Source organism: Mus pahari, chromosome 14 (assembly GCF_900095145.1).
Source record: "Mus pahari chromosome 14, PAHARI_EIJ_v1.1, whole genome shotgun sequence".
NCBI lineage: Eukaryota > Metazoa > Chordata > Mammalia > Rodentia > Muridae > Mus > Mus pahari.
This window is the reverse complement of record NC_034603.1, coordinates 42363005-42387877: the sequence shown is the minus strand read 5'-3', so window position 1 is coordinate 42387877 and position 24873 is coordinate 42363005. Positions and strand designations below refer to the sequence as shown.

Genomic DNA, 24873 nt, shown 5'->3' with positions numbered 1-24873 from the left:
GGAACTCACTCTGTAGACCAGGCTGGCCTCAAACTCAGAAATCCGCCTGCCTCTGCCTCCCGAGTGCTGGGATTAAAGGCGTGCGCCACCACGCCCGGCATTACCTATTTCTTTTTATGTGTTTGGGTGTTTTGCCTCGGCTGGACTTATAAACAGTTGTGAACCACCATGGGGGACAAGAAACCCAGTCCTTTGCAAGGCAGCCAGTGCAATCAGGCCTGGTAGCATATGCCTTTGCTCCCGTGACTAGGCAGACAGAGGCAGATGGATCTCTGAAGGCATCCAAAGCTACATACCGAGACCTTGTCTCAAAACAGGGGCAGCTAGTACCTTTAACTGCTGATCCATCTTTTCCACACCCCAACTTTTTTTTATTAGATAAATTATGTCATTGTCTTTACTCTGATTTTTTTTAAAGGTACATTTTATTTGTTATTGTGGGGTACTAGTGGATGTCAGAGAACAAATTATAGGAGTGTGTTCTCTCCTTCCACCATATGGATTTAGGAGGTCAAATTCAGATCATCAGGCTTGGTGGCAAACACTTTACCCACTGAGCCAGCTTGCCAGCCCCACCCTGATTTTTTTTTAATCTAGCAATAATATGAAGATTGCTACATATCAGTTTGCAAAGAGATTTCTTGACCCATTTTATGCTGAGTAATAGCCCAGTGTGGAGTTATATTACAGTCCTTTTAACCAACCTCTTGGTTCATTCCCAGGACATTCTAGAATTTTGAAGAACTGTACCTATACAATATAACTGTGGTTAGAAGCCCACATTCATAAGACCAAGAGTCAGAACTCACCACATAGAAAGTTTGAGGCCAGCCTGGACTATCTCAAACTAGTAACAATAATAATAGTGATAACTTTGGGACCAAAAGCATAAACTGAAGCTGGCTTGGCCAAACTGGCATGACTCCCGAGAGAAGAAAACAGGGGATTTACTTTTTAAAAACTATTTATTTTGTAATTTATTGATTTTATGTGTGTGGGTATTTTACCTGCATGTATGTCCTGTCTGTATAGCACATGCTTGCAGGAGCCAGAGGAAATTAGAATTGCTGTCTGATTCTCTGGAACTGAAGTTACAGGTGGTTATGAGCCATCATGTTGGTGTTGGTGCTGGAAATCAAACCCGGGTCCTATTTAAAAAAAAAAAAAAAAAAAAAGCTTTTGAACTGTTTCCCTAGTCCTAACCCAGGGGATTCCATGGCACACACATACAGACACAGACCACCTTGGAGACAGGATCTTGTGGTACAGCACAGGCTAGCCTCTGGGTATCCCCAGCATCTTCCCTGAGTCTGATGCAAGTTAGGTGCTCAACATGTTGTTGGCAAAGTGGATGATCCAGGCGCAGGGAATGCCAAGCAGGTCTTCTGAGGCTCTACAAGACTCCCAGGGGGGAGCTCTGCTGTTGGCTCAGGGCGCCACCTTTGATCCCCACCACTGTTTATAATACCTGGCTTTCCTTGCAGCAATTTCCTCTGTGTGTTGTAGCGTTATTGACCTTTGACCAGAGCTTCGGATCATTTTCATCATGCCTGAGTGAGGCCCCCCCAGCCTGAACCCACACAGGCTGCCCGCAGAAATTCCCTTCCTAACCCCAGTGTTCAGGTGTGCACACCTGAGATCCTAGCACTTGGGAGGTGGAGGCAGGAGATCAGGTCAAGATCGACCAGCCTTGGCTACATGAGACACTGTTTCAGAAATAGAAGGAAAGAGGAGGAAGAGGAAGAAGAGGAGGGAGAGGAGGAGGAACAGGAGGAAGAAGAGGAGGGAGAGGGGGAGGAGGAGGAAGAAGAAGCAGCGGCAGCAGCCCTCCCCCTAGCCTTCTCATGGCCAGTGTCTGGGGGACCTACTGGTCAGCAACCCAGGAGCCACCACATGTCCTTGGTGGTGTCCTTCCTTGTCCTTCTCAGTCCTCGTGTACCACTCCATTCTTTAGGTTGCCTTAGGGATGCCTGGGCTCCTCAGTTTCTCTGTATTGGGGGCCCACACAAACATGCTGTAGAAAGATGGATGGAGGTTTATTTAGGCTACAGCCTGGCCCACATAATTAGTCTTCTCAAAGCCTCCTACCTTCCTAATTATTGTTATGATGGATGCATCCACTCAGCTGGTCCCACCCACTTCCCCCCTTCTTTCCCAGTGGAGTTCCCCAGGCGGCTAGAGAGGTGAGGTTAGACCCCAGAGTCCCCGGACTGCAAGATGAGCCCCCTAACTCTGGTTCTGAACTTGGGGATCAAGAAGGAAAGATGAAGAACTGCCAGGAAACTGGGATGTCGGTAGGGAAAGTTCCTGGGCCTCAGATTTCCCATCTGTAAAATGAGAAGGTTACATTTCATACGATGGTATATGAGCATTATCTGATGTTGACTTTTCACATCTCTACCTCACACCAAGGCTCCGAGCTGGATTTAACCAAGCAGCCCTGGCACGTGGTAGTGCCAGGTGTCAACCCAAAGCCAAAGGTGTCTCCCCCCTTTCTCTTTCTGATTTCCTCAGACTGTACTTGATGCCCAGTCTTGGGCAGATGTTTATCAAGAGTTGAGTCTTCCTTAGACCACACCCTTCCAAGAGATTAGGTACCAGGAATAAACAGAGGCCTGGGCTTCACAGGGACACCCAGCCTCAAGACAAAACCAAAACAAATTGAAAACAATCAAACCCACCACCAAATAAATGCTAATTAAAAATGAATAAAAATAAAAATTTTAAATTAAAATGGCCTGGGACTATAGCTCAACAGTAGAGCACCTATGACAGGCTCCAGATTCAGTCCCCAGTTCTTCCACAAAAGATAAAGAAGAGGAAGAGGAGAAAAAAAACCACAAATCAATCTTGATTACATAAAAGCAAATGTGAGGGCTGGTGAGATGGCTCAGCGGGTAAGAGCAGTGACTGCTCTTCCGAAGGTCCTGAGTTCAAATCCCAGCAACCACATGGTGGCTCAAAACCACCTGTAATGAGATCTGATGCCCTCTTCTGGTGTGTCAGAAGACAGCTACAGTGTACTTATGCATAATAATAAATAAATCTTTAAAAAAAGGCATTAGAAGTTATACTAATATTAATATTGTGGACTTTAAAAAAAAAAAAGCAAATGTGAGCTGGGGATGGAGGGTTAAACCTTTAATCCCAGCACTGGGGAGCTAGGGGCTGCCAGATCTCTGTGAGTTCAAAGCCAGCCTGGACTACATGGTGAGTTCTAGGGCTATGTAGTGAGGGAGAGGCCTTACTGTGTAAGGGATTTCAGAGACCTGTGAATCTGTGGATACAGATCACTTTGTTATCAGCGATCTCCTCATTCCACCTTTAAAAAAATATTTGTATTACTTATCTTTATTCATGTGTGTGACTGTGTGTGTGTGTGTGTATGCTGTGCTTGCAGAGGCCAGACAAGGTTGTCAGAGCCCCTGGAGCTGGAGTTACCAGAGACATGGGTGCTGGAACTCAAATTCAGGTCCTCTGGAAGAGTAGTACTTGGCTTGAACCACTGGGCCATCTCTCTAGCTCCAAAACCCCCTTTTAAAGGCCGTACCTTGTGTATAATAGAGGGTTTCAAACTCACTGTGCATTGACAGATGAGCTTCAACTTGCGATCATTTGCTTTACCTCCCGGATACTAAGCCTACTGGCACGCACCACCATGTCCAGTTTACACAGTACTAGGGCTTGGACTTGGGGCTTTGTGCTTGCTAGGCAAGCAACCGACAAGCTGAGCCATATCCCCAATCTACGAGCTCATGTTTTCTGGATGCCTTACCCCTTGTGGTGGCAAATGACAGCTATACCTCCAAGTACACAGACTAACATTCTAGCTGCCCAGGGGTTTGCCAACAGCCCTATGTGCTTCACTGCTACAGCCTTAGTGCCTAAGATAGAGTGTTGGATATACAGTTTCAACGAAAGTCCCATGACTTGGAGTGACTCCGGTGCCCATCTTCAACCCAGTGAATGCAACCTACCTTACTTTCGCCACATGATGGGGTCAGCCTCTTCCCCTTCCTGTCCCCCAGGTAGATTGAAATGGCTCCAGTTATCAGGGGGATAGGGTTGTGCATAGAAACAAGGTCCTTTTCATGCTCGGGATGGCAGAGAGTACTCTAGCTGTCCATAGCATAGATGCACATTGACAGTGTGGTACCAGATGTGCTGAACTCCTGAAGCTGTGCTCACAGAATGACTCCCATTAGCAGAGGATGGGAAAGGGCTTGCCTCTGGAATACTGGGCTCCTTGCAGCTCCATCAGATGGGGGACAATGTGGTCAGACAGGCCAAAACCAGGCCTGGGATCCTTCAAACCTATCCCTCTCTAGCCTGCTCAAAAACCTCTCATCCAAGATCCCATTCATTCAATATTTGTTCAGGTTGGGGGGGATGCATGGAGAGGATGGCAGGCCTTGGCAGCAGACCAGGTCACCTGAGCAAGCACCTTATGCCCCAAAGTTCATAGTGTGTGTCTGGGAGTGGGGTTGGGTCTCGGGCATTTGGTTCACTCTACCTATTGATTTCCAAGCTACTGTCTCTCTCACATCTGTACCTCCCTACCCGACATCTGCTGCAACAGAAGCAACAGTACTCTCATCAAGAGAATGGACTACAAGCCGGGCGTGGTGGTGCACGCCTTTAATCCCAGCACTCGGGAGGCAGAGGCAGGNGGATTTCTGAGTTCAAGGCCAGCCTGGTCTACAAAGTGAGTTCCAGGACAGCCAGGACTACACAGAGAAACCCTGTCTCGAAAAACCAAACCAAAAAAAAAAAGAGAGAGAGAATGGACTACATGTTTTCCAAACATTTTATTAAGAATAAGGCATATGACAGTCACCCCTAAAGCACAGGGCTCTATTTCTGTAGGTGAGTGAATACACTCTGAAAAGCATTGGATTAAAAAGCGCAGCCAACAGAGAATCTGGAGCAGGATCTGACTGCCCTGTACGTCTCCCATTCACGGCTGGCACGTCAGTGTGAAAGGGTGCTCAGGAGACCCTGACCCCCAAATGAGAAGATGCTTCACACCCTCTGGCCTCCTTCCCTTCCACCTCCATCCAGGATGACTCTATCCTGCTGCTTGTGTAAGGACGAGCTTCCCCATCTTGGCTCAGAACTGGTCTCCCAAAGAACAGGTTGCCTTGGCAAGGATATAGTGATGAAGGGTGCAGAACCTTGAGCTGCATTGCTCACTCGTTCCTGGATGGCTTCTAGAATGTAGGACTGACTCCACTGCAGTTCTTCCTTCTGGGTCTGTCTACACTTGCACTGTGGGACTCCCCCCTAAGGACTCTGAATGTCCACATGAACCATCTCAGTCTCTCCATGGGGATGTATACAACAAAGAAGAGGAATTAAACGGCCCTTTCCCTTCTTGGCCACTGGGTCACTCCTGGGCTGTGGCTGGAACTTTTCCTTCCAGTAGGTGGATTCCTATAGCCAATGACTAGGAAGGGAAGAGGTGGAAGTGCAGGGCAGGGCCTGTCCCAGAGCAAGAGCCTGAGGGAGTCCTTGCCTGTTGACCAATGAAGGGAATCTTTCATTATTTCCACAAGAGGAAAAGGGTATTCTGATAACACCAGAATCCTGTATCTGCCCAGGCCTTTCTGTCACTCTCTCACTGATGGAAGAGTTGCATTATCCAACTCCCACCCCAGGATCCCCACTGGTACCCAGATGCCCTTAGACCCTTTCATCTGGAAGCTCTTCAAACACCTCACAAACAGATATCATTATCTCTGCTATCAGCGGAGGAACAGGATTTGGGCGGTACTGACAGGGTCATTTGGGGAAAGCAAGGCAGATTACTGTCTGATCCTGGGGTTGGGGCTCCATAGAGACAGCCGAACACCCTGGGTACCCAGAAGAGAAAAGGAAGAGGGCTATTGCTATAGTTTAAAGGGAAGCTAGTTGGGGACAGCTATGGCTTTTAGTGGGTGGATGGATGAGAAAAGAGCTCTCTCTCTAGAAAAGTCAACCTAACAAGGTCACCCTGTTCACCCCAAAAGTATGGTTGCAAGAGATGTGGGTCTGTGCAGGTGATCCAAGGAAGCTTTCCTTTCCCACCGTCCTCCAGGCACCTCCAAGGGAGCCGGAGGAGTCCCTCCCACAGGCAGGTTCCAGGTGGACAGGGCAGGGAGTGACAGGTGGGACAGGTCTGCTGTTGGGCTGAAGGGGTAGAGTTTGGAGCCCTCGTAGGGACCCCGGGGGATCTGCTTCTGCCCTCCAGTTCCCCAAAGCTAGACAGCTCAGCCCAGGCCTAGCTACTGCTCAGTGGCCTCAGCTGCCCTTCAGGGGAGGGGTCTGTGTGCAGGATCAGGTTAGAATGTGCTCACTGCCTTTGGCTTCCTGCCCAACTCCTGCTTCCTCTTACAAAGTGGAGGAAACGAGTCAGGAGTTCTTTTTCTTCCCTGTGGCCATGACTGAAGAAGTTCGTCAACTACAGAGACCTCAAGACCTTGGGTGACACACACAATGTGGCGCCTTAGCCAGGGCCAGGACCTGCTAGGGGCCCAGTGTCTGAGTGAAGAGAGGCAACTTCTCTCAGCAGCCCCAGGAAAGACCTCACAGGCACTTAGGACTCAAAGCAGGTCAAACCAAGAGTGGTGGAGTGGGGTTCTGGGGCTCTGAATGGGGGCCAATCATGAGCTGGACAGAAGCTTCCTGCCTTTGGTAGTAAGGGGAATTGGGAAGGGGTCACCATTCTGTTTACCAATCCCAACAGCACAGGAGCACCCCATCATCAGCAGGTTCTACAGGCTTAGGGGCCTTTCCAGGGATGGGTACCCCCAAGGACTAACCAGTCTTTACTTTGCTCCCCAGAAAAATCAAGTTTCTATGAATAGCTGCCACTTCCAAGAAGCCAGGCTCTCCTTCCTACCTCTGGGTGCAGCCAGCTGTTTGGAAAGCTGGGCAAGATTAGCACCTGTAACAGAACTGGAAAGTCTCTAAAGTGGCCTCAGGAACAGAAGGGTGAGCGGCCCTTCTGCCCTTGCCAAGCCAAATCTGAGCCCCAGCTTGCCTATCTCCAATCTCCTGCACCTCTGCATAACAAACCTGGGAAGAACCAATCAGATCCTCTTTCACGACTGGTTTCAAGGGTTTAAGCCTTGCTGTTTTCTGTAAGTCAACTGCCACCAGGAACACAGCAGCTCTGAGAGGGCGTGACTTCTAAAATAGATTCTAAAGTGTTCCGTGCTCACCTTCAAGGACTTCAGTGGGGTGGGGAGTAGCTACTTCCGAGTACGCGAGCCAGCTCCCAAGCTTGCCTCTCCCGAGCAAAAGGCTGGGCAGGGCTGGAGGGGGGTGGTAGTGAGAGGGGGAGAAAGCAGGGAAGGGGAGCTTGAGGGCCTAGCGGTGCCAAGTGCCACCGTGTTCCTTCCAGTAGGCAGACCCAGCCTTCTCCCGCCCTACAAGGGATTGTCAGCTTTCCAGGGACAGACAGGACTCCACTTCCCCCAACCCCCAGGGGATGGGGGGGAGGAGCACAGATTAGGGTCATTACTGCCAGTCCACCACAAAAACGGTGCATTGCTTTGGCGTTCCCTCTGCAAAGGAGCTCCCTCTCCCGAGAAGACAATTCATCTCTGGAAACACACAAGCGGGGGCGGCTCTAGTGAGTGGCGGAGCTGGGGCGGATCGGCCGACTGGACTCCGCCCCATCCCTGATCCCGCCTGGCCCGGCCTGCTTTCCCTGTTGCCACCGCTTACCCAGCGCCTACTCAGGATCCCCTGGGGCGCTGGGCGTGGCGACTGGGCTCTCGCTGGGCCCCGGGTGCGGGTCGCCTTGGTACCGGGGCTCCTGGTGTGGCACGGGGTACGGGGCATCTTGGTCCGGCATCTCTTGGCGTAGCTGAGGGCGAGGGCCACGGGCGCTGGGCCGCGGCGGCCTCCGTGGGTAGAGAAAGAGCGCGGGGTCCGGCATGGGATCGGCGTCTTCCCAGGTCGCCCAGTCCCGGCTCGGACCCTTGGCGGCCGCCTCCGGAGGGCGGCGGGCCCGTTGTGCACGCCGGCGGGCCCGGGGCTCCGCGGCCGCGGCGCCGGAGCGGGGGCCCTGCAGTCTCTGGCGCGCGGCGTGCAGCTGGCAGGAGAGGTAGGCGGCCGCCTCGGTGTGCTTCTGCAGCTCGGTGCCCAGCACCGTGGCGCGATGGCTGCGGCGCCGCAGCTCCTCCAGAAAGCGGCGCTCCTCCGAACGCAGGCTGCAGCGCAGCGCAGACACCAGCGCCTCCCGCTGCGCCACCTCCCGCCGCAGCTCCGCGTTGGCCGCCGCCCGTGCCTCCAGCTGCGACTCTAGCGCGCGGCACTTGTCCTCCAGCTCTCGGGACACCTCTTCTGTGGAGAAGGGAAAATAAGGCGATAGTGCCCTCAAAGGCATGAAACATATCCCAGCTGGCCCAGAGGCCATCCCTGCTCTTCCGCCTCAAACATTCAGCTACAGGGACTTTACCCATGCTCTACTCTCTGCGTTTACTTCTTCGGTTTAAAGGCCCTTCCTGACTGATCGTTCATGAGTAAGCAATATGTTGGACCTTGATTCTCCGAGTCCTGGTTGAGCCCATGTTTTCATGAAGCATACAGCGCAGCGTAGTAAATAATCATAAACAAATGTCAGGTCGCCAGTGTGACATGTGACAGAAAGACAATATTCTGATTCTAAGTGGGGATGTGATGCCATCACGGAAGGCTTCAGAGCAGGAGGGGCTTGAGAGCTAGGATGAACAGACCTTCCTCTGGAGAAAGGTATTCCTGGAGGGGGAACAGCTTGTGCAAAAGCCCTGTGATCGGAGGACATGGTAACAGCAGGGGCTGAGTAGCAGCTGGGATATGGTGGGTGTCGGGTGCCCCTTTCTCCACAGAGCACACATGCCGTTTTGTGAGTTTTTTTTGCTGACCGGCCTAACCTAGAGCCTCTGGAATTGGTCGTAGAAATGGCATTGCTGAGGTATCCCTAGGGTATCATGCAGAGTCAGAGCTGAGGACCCCTCCCCTTCTGGACTTTACTCCCCATCTATACTCTGGGATTTCAGAGGCAAAGGGGGATATGTTCCTTATACAGCAGTGGCTTGAGCTCTGGTGACCCCCAAAAAACTTTCCAGAGGAAAGCTAGTTGTTGTGAAAGGGCCTTATTAAGTCATGAACCTCCTTGTGAGTGACTGCCCCCTTCCTTCAAGCACAGAGGCACCAAGAAGTGTCCCATAAGTGCTATATGAAGAAGTGGGCAGAATCCATACAAGTCTAAGAGTTCCCATGTACCCTAGCTTGTTTTCAGTTTCACAAAGCAATCTATAGGATTTATAGCATCTTAGCTTAGAAATTCTTTAATCCCAGCACTTGGAAGACAGAGGCAGGTGGATTTCTGAGTTCGAGACCAGCCTGGTCTAGAGTGAGTTCCAGGACAGCCAGGGCTACACAGAGAAACCCTGTCTTGGAAAAACCAAAAATAAATAAATAAAAGAAAAAAGAAAAAAAGAAAAGAAATTCCCAGCCTTCCTTGCTCTTGATGTACAAGAACCTTAACACATCGGTATGTTTTTCCCTCCCTCTCTCCCTTCCTTCCCCCCTCCCTCCAGAAACAATGACTTCACAATAAAGCCCTGGCTGGCCTGGAACTCGCTATATAAACCAGGCTTGCCTGGAGCTCACGTAGATCCTCCTGTCTCTTCTGGTGACATGCTGGGACTAAAGGCACGCACCATCATGTCCAGGTTTCTGTCAATTCTTATGAATTCTTCTGGCACCCGCATAGTGGTTTATGATTGTGATATCAGCACTTGGGAGGCTGAGGCTGGAGAATGGCCATGAACTTGGAGCTAACCTGCTCTACACAGTAAGTTCTAGGCCATTTGGGACTCCAGAGTGAGACAGTATCTCAACACAAAAACAGATGGTCCCAGGGCGTCATCGTGTAGTTGAGGCTGGCCTTGAATTTGATATAGTACGATGAAGAAACTGGCTGAAGCCCCAGGCACCCCTCTGCCTCTCCTCAGAGATTCGACCAGAGTCCTCTGAAGGCTGCTACAACAAGGAGGTAGCCGGATGAGCCAGCTCCAGGCCTCCCAGCTGACATTCCTCTTTCTTAACAATAAATCTGGACCTAATCTTGTCACTCAGCACTGCTACAGCACATCCTCATTTTTTGTTTGTTTTGAGACAGGGTCTCCTATGTAGCCCTGGATGTATTGGAACTTGTTATGTAAACCAGGCTGGCCTACAATTTACAGATCTGTCTGCCTCTGCCTCCTGAGTAATGGGATTAAAGATGTGTACCACATGCCTGGCCCAAGTGAGACTTAAAATCTTTTAAAATTTCATTATGTCATTCATGTGTTTGTACGTGTGTACAGTGTGTGTGTATGTTTATGTATGTACGTGTCACCGTGGAAGCCAGAGGTCAAAGGCAGAGGCAGGAGGTTGAGGAGTTTAGGGCCATCCTTGACAACATAGTGAGTAGTCAAATGTGGTCCAGCAAGAGGGCTCAGCAGGTCAAGGTGCTTGCTGTCAAGTCTGATGACCTGAGTTTGATCCCTGGGACCCAACTGGTAGAAGTAAGAGAGCTGGCTGACTCCCAGAAACTCTCAGGCTTCCACGTGTCCCACTCCATACTAATATATAAGACATTTGAAGAGTGCTTGGAGAAACTCGCCTTTATGCGCCTCTCGCCACAGCCCAGAGCTATTTTTCTTACCTTGCTGGTGAGACTGGACCTCTCTCATCTCCAGGTCGTGGGTCAGCTCTAGGAAAGAGAGAATAGAGGAGTTTGCGTGTGCATAAGTAGGTGTGCATGCCAGAAAAAAAAATCACAATTCCATTAAAGAAAAACAGATCCATAGGTATTAACTACACCACCACCTACAGCTACCTTACATCCCAGCCAGGGAAAGAGCCCTGCTAAAGGCAGAGCCTAGGCCTGGGTTTCTAGGCCCAGGGATCTTTCCAGCAAAGGCTTTGCTCCTAGGATGGGGAACAGAGACCACCTCTGTGGACAGAAGAGCCTGTCTTGTTTTGGGGATGAGGGAGTATTTGCCTGTTTTAAGGGGTGATATACCTCCAGTTTGGATGGTTGTGGAGAACTCATGTAAACACTGGTCTTGATTCACGCAAGCTTAGTTGATTGATGAATGCCACCGTGCCAAGAAATCCTCCGGAGGCAACAGAAATAGCCAGAAGCTATTTATTGAACACATGTGACACTAATTTCATGGCCAGGATTGTACCTGTATTGTACTGCCTAAAGATCGACGTAGTTTCCCAAACCCCATTTGACCACCATGCAAGCAGGGCTTAAGGAGGACAGTGCCATCTAGTGGTGGACAATGTACCAGGCTTTGATTTGGTGTTGCAGGGGAGGGGCTGGCTCTTCAGGGGCACCAAGCTAAGGAATGCCATCACCAAGGTCTCTGGCATAGGAACAAGTTCTTCCTGGGCACCAAAGAAGACCTTATTTTTCTTATACTTATTATTTGGTGCCCCCAATGACTCATCTCTCAGGGCAACTGTGTGATCGCTATTTTCAGCACCCACTCCTAGAGCTCAGAACAATGAGGGATCAGGGGTTGACAGCTCAGTGACAGACAGATGCTTAGAGCTCCTGCTCTGGGTTCCAGTTTGGACACGACGGGGGATAGTATACAGGGAAAAGGACAGGGGGGAGCCAGGAGTCAAGAAGACCTACTGGGAGCACTTGCACGGACCTTCAGGGATAAAGGTTTTTGTTTTTTTTTTTTTTTTTTTAAAAAAAAGAATTATTTATTTTATGTGATAAATAGTGTAATGTAGCTGTCTTCAGACACACCAGAAGAGGGTATCAGATCCCATTACAGACGGTTGTGAGCCACCATGTGATTGCTGGGAATTGAACTCAAGATCTCTGTTAGAACAGTCAGTGCTCTTAACCGCTGAGCCATCTCTCCAGCGCCTCAGTTAAGTTTCGAGCCTGAAGAAAAGTGGCACATCTCTGGGAGTGGTGCCCAGCGTATGTACAGTCAGGCCTGTGCCCTTGGCCTGCCCTTCTTCTCTCCTCAAAATGCTCTTAGAGACCAGAGTTTGCTAGAACTGTATTCTCTGGGGAGGCCACTTGTTGCTGGGACACAAGAGAGTACCTTAGCTATGGCCGGAGCCTGAACCTTCTCCCTGGGGCCACTAGGAGCACTCTGGTGCCTCTACCCTTAGGACTCTCGGGGACCAACTTGCCCCTCCTCCAAGGCCTATGAAATGCCCTAAGGGACCTTGGCTTTGCCACTAACTTCTCTAGGGTGGTTTTCTTTCAACCATTAACCACAGGGCTTAAGGTTAGGAGACAGAAACCCAAGTGGGACCCACTCCCCCATCTTCCCTTTTTTTTTCTTTTTTTGAGATGTGTTATGGTTTGAATATGCTTTGCCCAGGGAGGGGCCTTGTTGGAATAGGTATGTCACTGTGGGTATGAGTTTTAGGGCCCTCCTCCTAGCTGCCTGGAGGTCAGTATTCTGCTGGCAGCCTTCAGATGAAGATGTAGAACTCTCAGCTACTCCTATACCACACCTGCCTGGATGCTGCCATGTTCCCGCCTTGATGATAATGGACTGAACCNCNGAACCTGTAAGCCAGTCCCAATTAAATGTTGTCCTTGATGATAATGGACTGAACCACAGAACCTGTAAGCCAGCCCCAATTAAATGCTGTCCTTTATAAGACTTGCCTTGGTCATGGTGTTTTTTCACAGCAGTAAAACAAAACTAAGACAAAATGGGATCTCATTGCATAGCCCTGGCTGTTCTGGAACTCACTGTATATACCAGTCCAACCTTAAACTCACAGAGATCATCCTGCCTCTGCCTTCTGAATGCTGAGATGAAGGGTGTGAGCCACCACACTGGCTTCTCCCACTTTTCTCCACCCATCTTCTGATGTGAGTCCTTGTAGATTCTATGGGTATTCTATGAAACCAGTTCATGGTAGGACTCTGGTCAGTAAGGATACTTCTATGAACCTTAGTTTTCTTTTTTGGAAAATGGAAGCAAAACAGCATCTCTTTTACATGGGGCTGATGCCAGGATGCAATGAGAAGAAAAAAAAAAAAAGAAGATTTAGCCAAGGCTAGACCAGCAATTAAAGCACAGGGCACTTGTCATTGTCCAGGCTGTCCCACCAGCCCAGAACTTAATTCTACCTCCAAATCTCATGTTCTTCATCTTTTTGTTTGTTTATTTATTTGTTTGGGACAGGGTTTCTCTGGGTAGCCCTGGGTGTCTTGGAATTTGCTTTGTAAACCGGGCTTACAGACTGCCTGCCTCTGTCTCCCAAGTGCTGGGATTAAAGGCATGCACCACCACCACCTGGCTCCATCTTCTTTATCTTGTCTTCCAGGCTGCCTGGTCTCCTGAGTCCTCTTTCAGTCTCTGTCCCCAATTCCCCTCCCTACTAGAAGGAGGGCCTGATTCGGTCATCTCAGCCCCCAGAGTGGCAGTTCCAGACAAGACCAGAGTTATTTTTATCTCCTTAATCAATAACCAGGAGGCTTGAGCCCAGACTCACTTGACAAGGGGGGGGGGGAGACTGTAGGGTCCTCTGATCCCGCCTGTTACGTTGTCATGGGAACTATCCTGTGTCCAGAACGGAAGGACCAGGTTCTTAGAATCAGGGAAAATCGAGAAGAAAAGAGAGGATTTGCAGTAAGATTTTTAGTCTGTTTTCCTCTGATACTGTCACTGTGATGAAAAAGTGGCCTGCAGGGCCATCCTGTCACTGGGGAGACAGATGGCCAGGAGTCTAGCTTAAAATATGGCAACTGGATCTGCATGTGCAAAGAGGCTGAGGCCAGACTGCTTATGTTCTGTGTTAATATGAGAGGCCAATGGGGTCCCTCAAACCTTCTAGGCCTCTGGGCAAATGACAGGTAGAGCCCAATCAGAAAATGGCACAGTGCTGGTTTTAATCCTGGCTGTAACACTAACATATATTGATGATTTTTTTCTGGGTCTTGGTTTATCACTTTCACAATCAAAAATTGAGTTTAGGGGTGCAACCTTTTAATCTGAGCACTCGGGAGGCAGAGGCAGGCAGATTTCTGAGTTCGAGGCCAGCCTGGTCTACAGAGTGAGTTCCAGGACAGTCAGGACTACACAGAGAAATCCTGTCACGAAAAACAAACAAACAAACACCAATAAACACCCGTAAGGCCTGCGTTTGTAGATACATGAACATCTGGGTCACAGTCGCACCTCTGAAAGGCCTGGGTAGTAGAGGTTATAGGTCCAAGCCTGGAATTTCCAGTCATTCTTTGCCTGCCTCTTCTCTGCTCACAAACATAATCAACCAGAGGGCCCTTTCCCCCCAAGCTATTTCCCACTACTCCCCAGGACCTCTCTGCCACACATATCCAGACTCCCTCTAACACAATTCACCTCTGCTGCTACTGAAGAAGTACCCATCTGCTCCAAATCGTACCCACTGATTCTCCACTGACTAAGGGAACAAGCCAAACTCATGATATACTGTCAGGGTCTCCAGGATCTGGCTCTAGCTGGACTTCTCATAGTCTCTTCTAAGCATAGCTTTATGCTACCTCCTGGCTTTGGTATGCTGGTCCATATATGGAATGGTTTCTTCACTTCTTTCTCCCATCACCTGTCAGGATGTCTGCATACTACTCAACCTCCAAGGAGATGACAAGTTCCCTCCTGGCATGGAGGTGCTCAGTCTCCATCATCCTGCTCAAACTGATCATCATCCCCGACTCTCAATGGCCTTCTTATTTTCTGAAGTACGCTTAGTTTATTATTTTATTTTATTTTTGATATTTTGAGAAAGGGTTTCTCTGAGTAATAGTCCTGACTGTCCTGGAACTCCCTTTGTAGACCAAGCTGGTCAAGAACTCACAGAGATGATCTGCCTGCCTCTGCCTCTCGAGTGCCCTATAACACCCAGCTAGATATATGTTTATTTTATGTTTGTGATGCTGGGCATGGAATTCAGGGCCTTGTGAATATGCTAGGCAAATGCTCCAACACTGAGCTATACTCTGCCCTATCTCACTAATATCCACTGGTCCATGTGTTACCCAACCTGAATGATGACAGGTGCTTAATGAACTCAAAAAGGACAGGAATCCCCTAGAATTGGTTCCTGGAAGTCTGGCCCACTACCTCAGCCTTAAAATGTTTAGCTGTGGTGAGCAGGAGAGGTGAGGGACAGGGCTAGATAGCCCAGGCAGGCCTAGAAATTAGTATGGAGCTGAGACGTAATTCTGCTTCCCTGGTACTAGGGTTATAGTCAAGTACATTCACATTCAGCTCATCCCTAGAACTCACTCCACCCCAAGTAATTTTTTTAGTATTATTTATTTAATAATTTATTTAATGTATGTGAGTACACTGTTGCTGTCTTCAGACACACCAGAAGAGGGCATTGGATCCCATTACAGATGGTTGTGAGCCACCATGTGACTGCTGGGAATTGAACTCAGGACCTCTGGAAGAGCAGTCAGTGCTCTTAACCACTGAGTCATCTCTCCAGCCCTCTACCCCAAGTCTTTTTTTTTTTTTTTAAAGATTTATTTATTTATTTCTTATGTGTAAGTACACTTTAGTTGTCTTCAGACACTCCAGAAGAGGGCGTCAGATCTTGTTACGGATGGTTATGAGCCACCATGTGGTTGCTGGGATTTGAACTCTGCACCTTCGGAAGAGCAGTCGGGTGCTCTTACCCACTGAGCCATCTCAACAGCCCCATGACCGCCTTTCTTTTTTCTTTTTTTTTTTTTTTTAAAGTTTTTTTTTTTTATTATATGTAAGTACNCTNTAGCTGTNTTCAGACACTCCAGAAGAGGGCGTCAGATCTTGTTACGGATGGTTATGAGCCACCATGTGGTTGCTGGGATTTGAACTCTGCACCTTCGGAAGAGCAGTCGGGTGCTCTTACCCACTAAGCCATCTCACCAGCCCTCTACCCCAAGTCTTAATTCTCATCCAGAAAGAGAGAAGACAGAACTGGTGCTAGGCTCACAGGAACTTAAGGAGAACATCCCACTAGCAAAACTGGTGACGGTGATGGTGACCCCCTCCTTACTCCAGCCACCCAGGGGCCTGTGTTCGCCTCACCTGAGCAGCGTTTCTGCAGCCTCAGGATCTCCAGGTGCAGGTCTCGAAGCAGGGCCATCTGCTCCTTTTTCAGGAAGCTGATGTGGCGTTGCACGCTCTGGATCTGATGCTCCAGGGACACGGTATCCATGGCAACCCAGGCCTGGGCCCCACCTGGGTGGAAGACAGTGTGAAAGCACATCTTCAGAGGCTATTTGTCTTGCCCCACCTTCGGATCTTGTGGTGTCCTCCACACTAGGTCCTCTGGTCTCTGGGGTGAGGATTCTGCCACTCTCAGGTTTCTCTACTAGCATGCCCTCAGGGAGGTTGTTACTCCCATTTACCAGACTGAGAAGCAGAGGTGCACAGAGGTGGCAGCGCTGGCTATGTTTTCCTAACTCTTCTGCTTCTCAGACAGACAAACAAATGGAGGAGAAGTTGGCAAAGACAGGTAGATGACTTGGGGGTCTAGCCTTCACTATCCAGATATGTTCCCCAGGGCTAGCCTTCTCCCTCTCTGAGGTCTCAGCTTCCCATAGGTAAAATAAGGGAGCTGACCCCGAAATCTGTTCCAGTTATGATGCCCGACATGCATCTCATCCCTGAGGTTCCTTCAATTCACAGGGAGACAGGGTCCTGATAGGCAGGCCAGGCCAGGCCAGCCTTGAACCCTCCACGATCCTGTCATCTCTGCCTTTGGAATGCTTCGGTTACAGGCATGCTTTGCTGTGCCTGGCTAGAGAGGGGAGGGGGAGCTGACGGGAGAACTGCTTACTGACCCACCTCTGTGGTCTGAAAGCAGGAGGTGGAGTCAGTCTATAGAGAGGAACACGGGCTAAGATCAGAAGACCCAAACTGTGGATCCCCAAGGAAACCTGAGAACAAAGAAGCATGCACCCAAATCCTACTCATGGCCAGGCTCCTAGGCCCTGCCTCCCCACTCCCTCCTGCCTAGCAGGAGGTGTTCAGTGGTGCCTAGCATCCCAGAAAAGCAAAGGTGGAAGCAAGAGCTCTGGGGCCCAGGACCAAGAGCCCATTTCTTGCCTGCCAGCCACTCCCTAAGCTGTTTATTTATTTTTGGGTAATCGAGCTTATATTATGAAACCCAGGCTGGCTCCAATGATCCTCTTGCCTCAGCTCCCTGAGCAGCTGAGACTACAAGCACGTGACCCTCCCCAAAGTTTTACGGTTGTTTTTGTTTGTTTATTTGTCTATTTATTGTTTATTTTATTTTCTTGCTGAGCTGGAGATTTCACAGGGCACCACGCACCTGCTAGACAAGCACAACGCTACGAAATTACATCACAAGTCTCTCCTCCTAAAGGGAGAGACAAGGTCTCATCATGTAGCTCCGGTTATCTCAGAACTCACCAAGCAGGCCTCGAACTCATAGAGATCCTCCTGTCTCTGCCTTCCAAGTGCTGGGATTAAAGCATACCTCACTATGCTGGGCTTTCCTTAAACTTCTGAAGGACCTGACTCCACTCACTCTGGAGACGTCCATGGATGGTAAGAGGGCGGGGCAGTAAGATAGGCATCTCTTCTCTGTAGGGTTTTCATTTGTAAGGTCACTCCAAGCAGGTCCTCCTGAGAACCTCAATTCCATCGGCTCCTGTCTGGGCCCTCTTCCCTGGCACCCCTGGCCCCACTAATCCAACATACCAGCCTTTGTATTTCAGCACAGGGTGGCCCTTTGGCCTATGGAGAACACTCAATGCTTACTGATCAGGTGTATGTTCAAGAAAGGACACATGATCCCGCTTTTGCCAATCACTTTCCCAGTCAGCCCTATAGACCATTCAAACTACTGACGCCGAAGTGATCAGGCCGTCCCCTGAGCTCAGAGGCGGGGCACACCTAGCTCTCCAGCCAAGTCTTCCTATGTTTGCTTGTTTTTGAGACAGGGAACCAGGGATTTGGGTTTGATTTTTGAGATGGCATCTTGTTATATTACACTGGGAGGTCTCAACTTTATAAGCTGATGTGATGCTACAGCCTCACTCTCCCAGGTAGCTGGGAATACACATGCCCGGTTTCTTCAATTCGAAGAAAATACCCATGTTTACCCTGGAAACAGGTCTGAGTTTGAATCCTGGCTCTTTTAGTTACCTTCTGTGTTGGCTCTGAGCATGAAAGCTAACCTCCGGGAGATAATATTTTCCTAATGTCAAATGGAGGTTGAAAGGACTGGAGAAATGGCTCAGTGGTTTAAAGCATCTACTGTTCTTCCAGGGCACCTGGATTCCTTCACTTCCCAGCACCTACACAGCAGCTCAAGAGTACACAGACATACATGCAGGCAAAATAAAATTAAAATGTCTTAGTGAGTAAATATATTAGCAGTCCTAGAATACCTGTGAGAATTAAAGGAATCAAGAAATGTGAAGGGCTGGTGAGATGGCTCAGTGGTTAAGAGCACCGACTGCTCTTCCAAAGGTCCTGAGTTCAAATCCCAGCAAACACATGGTGGCTCACAACCATCCGATGCCCTCTCCTGTAGTGTCTGAAGACAGCTACAGTGTCCACACATATAATAAATAAATAAATAAATCTTTAAAAAAAAAAGAGAGAGCCGGGCGTGGTGGCGCATGCCTTTAATCCCAGCACTCGGGAGGCAGAGGCAGGTGGATTTCTGAGTTCGAGGCCAGCCTGGTCTACAAAGTGAGTTCCAGGACAGCCAGGACTACACAGAGAAACCCTGTCTCGAAAAACCAAAAAAGAAAAAAAAGAAAAGAAAAGAAATGTGAAGTACTAGCTAGGTATGGTGGTGCATGACCACTGTAATCCTAGACTCAGGGAGGCAGAGGTAGGAGGGTCAGAAGTTCAAGGTCATCCTGGGCTACACAATGAGCTCCAGGCTAGTCTGGACTACACAAAACAATACCTCACAAATAAACAGACAAGTCAAAAGGATAACGTGCTTACTATAAAAATAACTCAGTATTAAATTCTTTTGTTTTTCTTTTTCTGTCTATCTCTGTGTGAGTAGGCTAAATCTTACTATTTTACCCATCTGTCCGTCTGTCCGTCCGTCTGTCCGTCTACTGTTGCTAAGCATTAGTCTGGGGAGAAGATATAGGGATAGACATTTAAAAAAAAAAAAAGTCCCTGCAGCTGAGCAATGGTGGCGCACAACTTTGATCCCAGCACTCAGAGGGCAGAGGCAGTCGAATCTTAGTGAGTTCGAGGCCAGCCTGGTCTACAGAGTGAGTTCCAGGACAGCTAGAGAGCTACACAGAGGAAAAACCCTGTCTCAAAACATAAGAACCCAAAAAAATGGTAGGCGAAACCTCAACAAGACAAAATGGTAAGAAATAAGGTGGAAGGGTTTTGCAGATATAATCACAGTTCCTACTCGACTGACTTTGAACTAATTACAATTATGGATATGATGTATTAGATGAGCCATTCAAATGAACTCAGAAAGGAAAACCTAGTTAAAACACACCAGACTGTTTCCTTTGAAACACTGAGTTAATAACTTTATTTACCCTTTAAGAAATATCTTTTGTGGGTCGGTGAGATGGCTCAGCGGTTAAGAGCACCGACTGCTCTTCCAAAAAGATCCGGAGTTCAAATCCCAGCAACCACATGGTAACTCACAACCATCCGTAATGAGATCTGATGCCCTCTTCTGGTGTGTCTGAAGACAGCTACAGTATACTTACATATAATAAATAAATCTTTAAAAAAAAGAACTATGTTTTGCATTCATTCATTTTCTGTGTTTGTACAGTGTGTGAGGGGAGGCTGGGATAACTTATAGAAGCTGGTTCTCTCCTACCTCTCTGGGTTCTGGAATGAAAGTTGTGCTATCAGGCTTGACGGCCATTGCCCTAACCTGTTGGTCTATCTTGCCACTCTATCCTTTTTCTTTCTCTTTTTCCAGACAGGGATTCTCTGTGTAGCCCTGGTTGTTCTGGAACTCACTCTGTAGACCAGGCTGGCCTCAAACTCAGAAATCTGCCTGCCTCTGCCTCCTGAGTGCTGGGATTAAAGGCATTCGCCTCTACCACTGGACCATTGTTTTGTTTTGTTTTGAGACAAATCTCTCTTTACATAGCCCTGGCTATCCTGGAACTTGCTATGTAGACCAGGCTGGACCTGAACTCACAGAGATCTACCTGCCTCCCAAGTACTGACATTAAAGGCCTGAAATACAGGTTTGGTTTGGTTTTTGTTTTTTGTTTTTTTGTTTTTGGTTTTTGTTTTTTTGAGACAGGGTTTCTCTGTGTAGCCCTGGCTGTCCTGGAACTCACTCTGTAGACCAGGCTGGCCTCGAACTCAGAAATCCACCTGCCTCTGCCTCCCAAGTGCTGGGATTAAAGGCGTGCGCCACCACGCCCAGCTAGTTTTGTTTTTTTTTTAATTAAGTGTTTTTATATTTTATAATTTCATGCTTGAGTACTGTATTATATCATTTCCACCCCAACTCAAACAAACAAAAATTTACTGAGAGCATGTAGTGTTGCTCTTATGTATATGTGTTTCGAGCTGATCACTTGGGATTGGATAATTTATCATGGGGTTCATCCCAAGAGAAGATTGATTCTCCCATTGATTGCCTGTTGCTCTTCATCTAGGAGTAAGTCCTTGAAGTTTAAAAAAACCTATCACTCTGGCTGCCAGTGGCAGCACATGCCTACAACCACGACACTTAGGAGTCTGAGGTGGGGAGTTCTTGAGTTGATTTCAAGCCTGAGCCACACAAAAATGTAACCTGAATCTAACATTATCTCCCTAGTCCAAGTCGCCAGCTTCTCTCTGGTACCAATGCAGTGCCTGGCTTCTTGCTTCTGCCCTGTCCCATTCTTTTTCAGAAGGAGCCAGAGACCCTTCAGCAGGCCTAAGACTGCCATATCTTCCTGTCCACAGTCCTAAGACTGCCATATCTTCCTGTCCACAGTCCTAAGGCTGTCACATCTTCCTGTCCACAAACCTAAGGCTGTCACATCTTCCTGTCCACAAACCTAAGGCTGTCACATCTTCCTGTCCACAGACCTAAGGCTGTCACATCTTCCTGTCCACAGACCTAAGGCTGCCATATCTTCCTGTCCACAGACCTAAGGCTGTCATATCTTCCTGTCTGCAGACCTAAAGCTGTCACATCTTCCTGTCCACAGACCTAAGGCTGTCACATCTTCCTGTCCATGGACCTAAAGCTGTCGTATCTTTCTGTCCACAGACCTAAGGCTGCTACCACTTCCTGTCTGCAGATCCAAGGCTGCCATAACTTCCTGACCACAGACCTAAGGCTGTCATAACTTCCTGTCCTCAACTCAAAACTCCCCAATGCTTCCCACTGCACACCAGCTCCAAACTTATTTAACTATGTGCATCCACATGTGTCTTTGTGGAGTGTAGATTCCTGTGGAGTCCAGAAGAGGTTTTTGGTTGCTCTAAAGCTAACACTGTGGCAGTTGAGCTCATATACAGGTGCTGGGAACTAAACCTGTATACATACACCTTTTATAGCTGAGCCATCTCTTTGACATCCTTTTTGTGTGTATGTGTTGTTTTGTTTTGTTTCTAAGGCAGGGTTTCTCTGTGTAGCCCTGGCTATCCTGGAACTTGCTCTGTAGACCAGACTGGCTTTGAACTCAGAGATCCATTTGCCTCTACCTCTGGGTGCTGGGATTAAAGATGTGTGCGACCACCACCCAACTCTTTCCTTTACAAAGTCCATTCATTTACTGATCATACATGCTACAGCATGGGTGTGGAGGCCAGGGGACAAACTGCCGAAGGCTGATTCTTGTTCCACCATGAGGATCCCAGGGATTGATCTCAGGCTCTCGGGGTTTGAAGCAGTGCAGAGTGGGACAAAAACCCAAGCCCTAATCAAACCCTGCACCATCTGCCTCTGGTCAACTGCTCCTGTCTCTTGGTCTCCCACTGCTGGCCTCTTTGCTGGCCTAAGCCTACTCTCCTGGGATTCTTTGTATGAACTGTCTTCTCAGGCAGAATGCCTTCTACCAGTCTCACCTCCTGTCCATTCCCTCCCTTCTCCAATGACTCAAAATAAAGAGACTTCTGTCATTTCCCACTCCTGAACTCCCCGGCACATGAGCGTATTTGTTTCCCTTGCCAGACTGTGAGCAACAGAAGATGAAGGACTCTTGTTTTGTTTTCCCCAGTTCCCCAGTGCCTAGCCCAGTATGTAGCAAATAGGAATCACTTGGTAAATAGCTGCAGCATGCACAAATGTGTGGATTTGGGGGAGTTCATAGACTGATGGCAGTGCAGATTAAGACAGACACAATTAAGTCTGATGTCTCCAAGGGCCCTCAGGGAAGAAGTAGATGTCAGGTAGACTTCTTCATTCCCCCCCCACCCCAAGACAGGGTTTCTCTGTGTAGCCCTGGGTGTCCTGGAACTCATTCTGTAGACCAGGCTGGCCTTGAACTCAGAAATCCACCTGCCTCTAGGTAGACTACTTCATACTCCGGGTCCTAACGCAGGAGAACCAGATGAGTTATATACTTCTGAAACTGTATGTCTGTACTGGAAAGAATGGGCTTGTGTGCCCCTCAAGGAGGGCACAGGCACACATGGGTAAGAACCCGTGGTTCTAGGGCCGCACACATGCTCTATCACAGAACAGCATCCCAGGTTTCTTAACTTCTCACATCTGTGTGGGTGCTGCGTGCAGACCTGCAGGATGAAGGTGTGGGGGCCTACCCTAGGAGGAAGAGAGAAAATGTCTGTTCCCACTCACTACCGCATGGACAACTGTGAAGGGTGAAAGTCCTTTCCAGATAGCCCTGGAGCCTGGAAGCTGGCCAAAGGAGGCGGAGGCAGCCAGCTGTTCTTTCCCGGATGGCCTCGACCATTCACTTCCAACTAGGCAGGCAGCTCTTTCTTCTCAGGGCAGAAATTTGGGTCACAAACAATCTTGGCAAGTCTTCATTTTTAGGTATTACTGTGTGGATCGTTTGGGGAGGGGAGGAGGTAGAGTGGGGGGTGGGGAGGGAACTAGGAACAGCCGGAGCTCTGTAGCTGAGGAGCTGCAAGTCTGTTGGAAAGGAGGCAGGAAAATAGCAGGTCTCCATGACATGTGCGCGGTCCTAGAACCGCTGGGCACCAGAAGAGGTTTGTGTCCTAGATGTAGTCTAAGCAGGCAGCAGCAGCTGAAGGGTTGGTGCCAGCTCGGACCTCTCCCTGAACCCAGCTGAGCCTTACATCCTCTGCCTTTCTCCGTCTACTGTCCTGGCCACTGCAAGGTCTGAGTTGCTTGTACATATCCACTCCTGGTGTCCCTAGTTCTTTCTCATGTTAATTTTTCAGCTGGACAACAACAGCAGCAACAACAACAACAACAAGTCACCTAAGGGCTGGAAAGATGGCTCAGTGTGTAAAGGTGCTTGCTACCCACCTCGATGGCATGAGTGTAAGACCTGGAATCAGCATGGCGGAAGGAGAGAACCCACTTCCATGAGCTGACCTCTGACCTTCCCAGGCACGTCATCGCATGCCATGTTTGCACCTCCACTTATCCCCTGCACACAGAATAAATACAACAAAATGGGGGATGGTGAGATGGCTCAGTAGGTAAGAGCACCCGACTGCTCTTCTGAAGGTCCAGAGTTCAAATCCCAGCAACCACATGGTGGCTCATAACCATCCGTAACAAGATCTGACTCCCTCTTCTGGAGTGTCTGAACTCAGCTACAGTGTAATTACATATAATAAATAAATAAATCTTTAAAAAAATAAATAAATACAACAAAATGCAATTTTAAAAAAGTCACTGAGGCTGGAGATGGCACACAACTTTAATCCCAGCACTCAGGAAGCAGAAGCAGGTAGATCTGAGTTCAAGGTCAGCCAGGTCTACAGATCGAGTTCTGGGGCAGCCTGGGCAACAGAAAAAACATGTCTCAATAAAACAAAACAAAACAAAACCCAAACCAAACCAAACTAAAATCAAAGCCAAAACAAACAAGCAAACAAACACCCCAAAACAAAACCAAAACCCTCAAAAAACCAAAAACCAAACAAACCAAAAACAACAAAAAAACAAAACAAAACAAAAAACCCCATCAAGAATAAAATGGATCTGTGACACAAGGTGCAAACTTTATAGTTAATTCCAAACACTGTTGACACATATCTCTTGGGTCTCTTCCCTTTGGGAAAGCTGGCAGAAAAGGCCTCAACCATCAGCAAAGCAGCCTGCACAGGAACCTTCTGATGCTGGCACAATTCTGATTTAATTTAATATTACTTTTGTGTGTGTGTGTGTGGTTTTTCGAGACAGGGTTTCCTCTGTATAGCCCTGGCTGTCCTGGATCTCACTCTGTAGACCAGGCTGGCTTCAAACTCAGAAATCCGCCTGCCTCTGCCTCCCGAGTGCTGGGATTAAAGGCGTGCACCACCACCACCGCCCGGCTCTGATTTAATTTTTTTTTTTAAATGCCACAGCATACAAAAGGAGATACCAGAGGACAACTGAGGGAACCCATTTGTGCTGTCTACTGTATGAGTCCTAGCGATGGGATTCAGATCATCAGGCTGGGCAGTAAGTGCCCTTACCTGCTAAGCCGTCTTACTGGCCCCAACCATTCTGTCTCTTTGAGGCCCGGCCTCTGATGGTGGTAAGTCAGCTCCTGTTAGTCTCTGGGTCTCCGGTTTTCCTCCCATCTGCTGATAACTGTCATGGAGCACAGGGAACTCAGTTGTCTCTCCTTCTCAGTTTTTTCTTTTCTTTTCTTTTCTTTTCCTTTTCTTTTCTTTTCTTTTCTTTTCTTTTCTTTTCTTTTCTTTTCTTTTCTTTTCTTTTCTTTTCTTTTCTTTTCTTTTCTTTTCTTTTCTTTTC

General features: G+C 48.5%; 1 protein-coding gene across 1 annotated transcript in view; it reads right to left on the bottom strand.

Moving 5' to 3' along the window:
• Positions 1 to 4779: 4779 nt before the first annotated feature.
• The window catches only part of Ccdc92b (coiled-coil domain containing 92B), a 23293-nt gene continuing 3199 nt past the window's right edge, over positions 4780 to 24873 (bottom strand). Inside the window, exons 2-4 of the mRNA XM_021213758.1 lie at positions 16077 to 16229; positions 10685 to 10732; positions 4780 to 8331 (exon numbers count right to left, since the gene is read on the bottom strand). Coding sequence (XP_021069417.1) covers positions 7718 to 8331; positions 10685 to 10732; positions 16077 to 16229 — 815 coding nt within the window. The 3' untranslated portion in view covers positions 4780 to 7717. The remainder of the gene's footprint in view (positions 8332 to 10684; positions 10733 to 16076; positions 16230 to 24873) is intronic.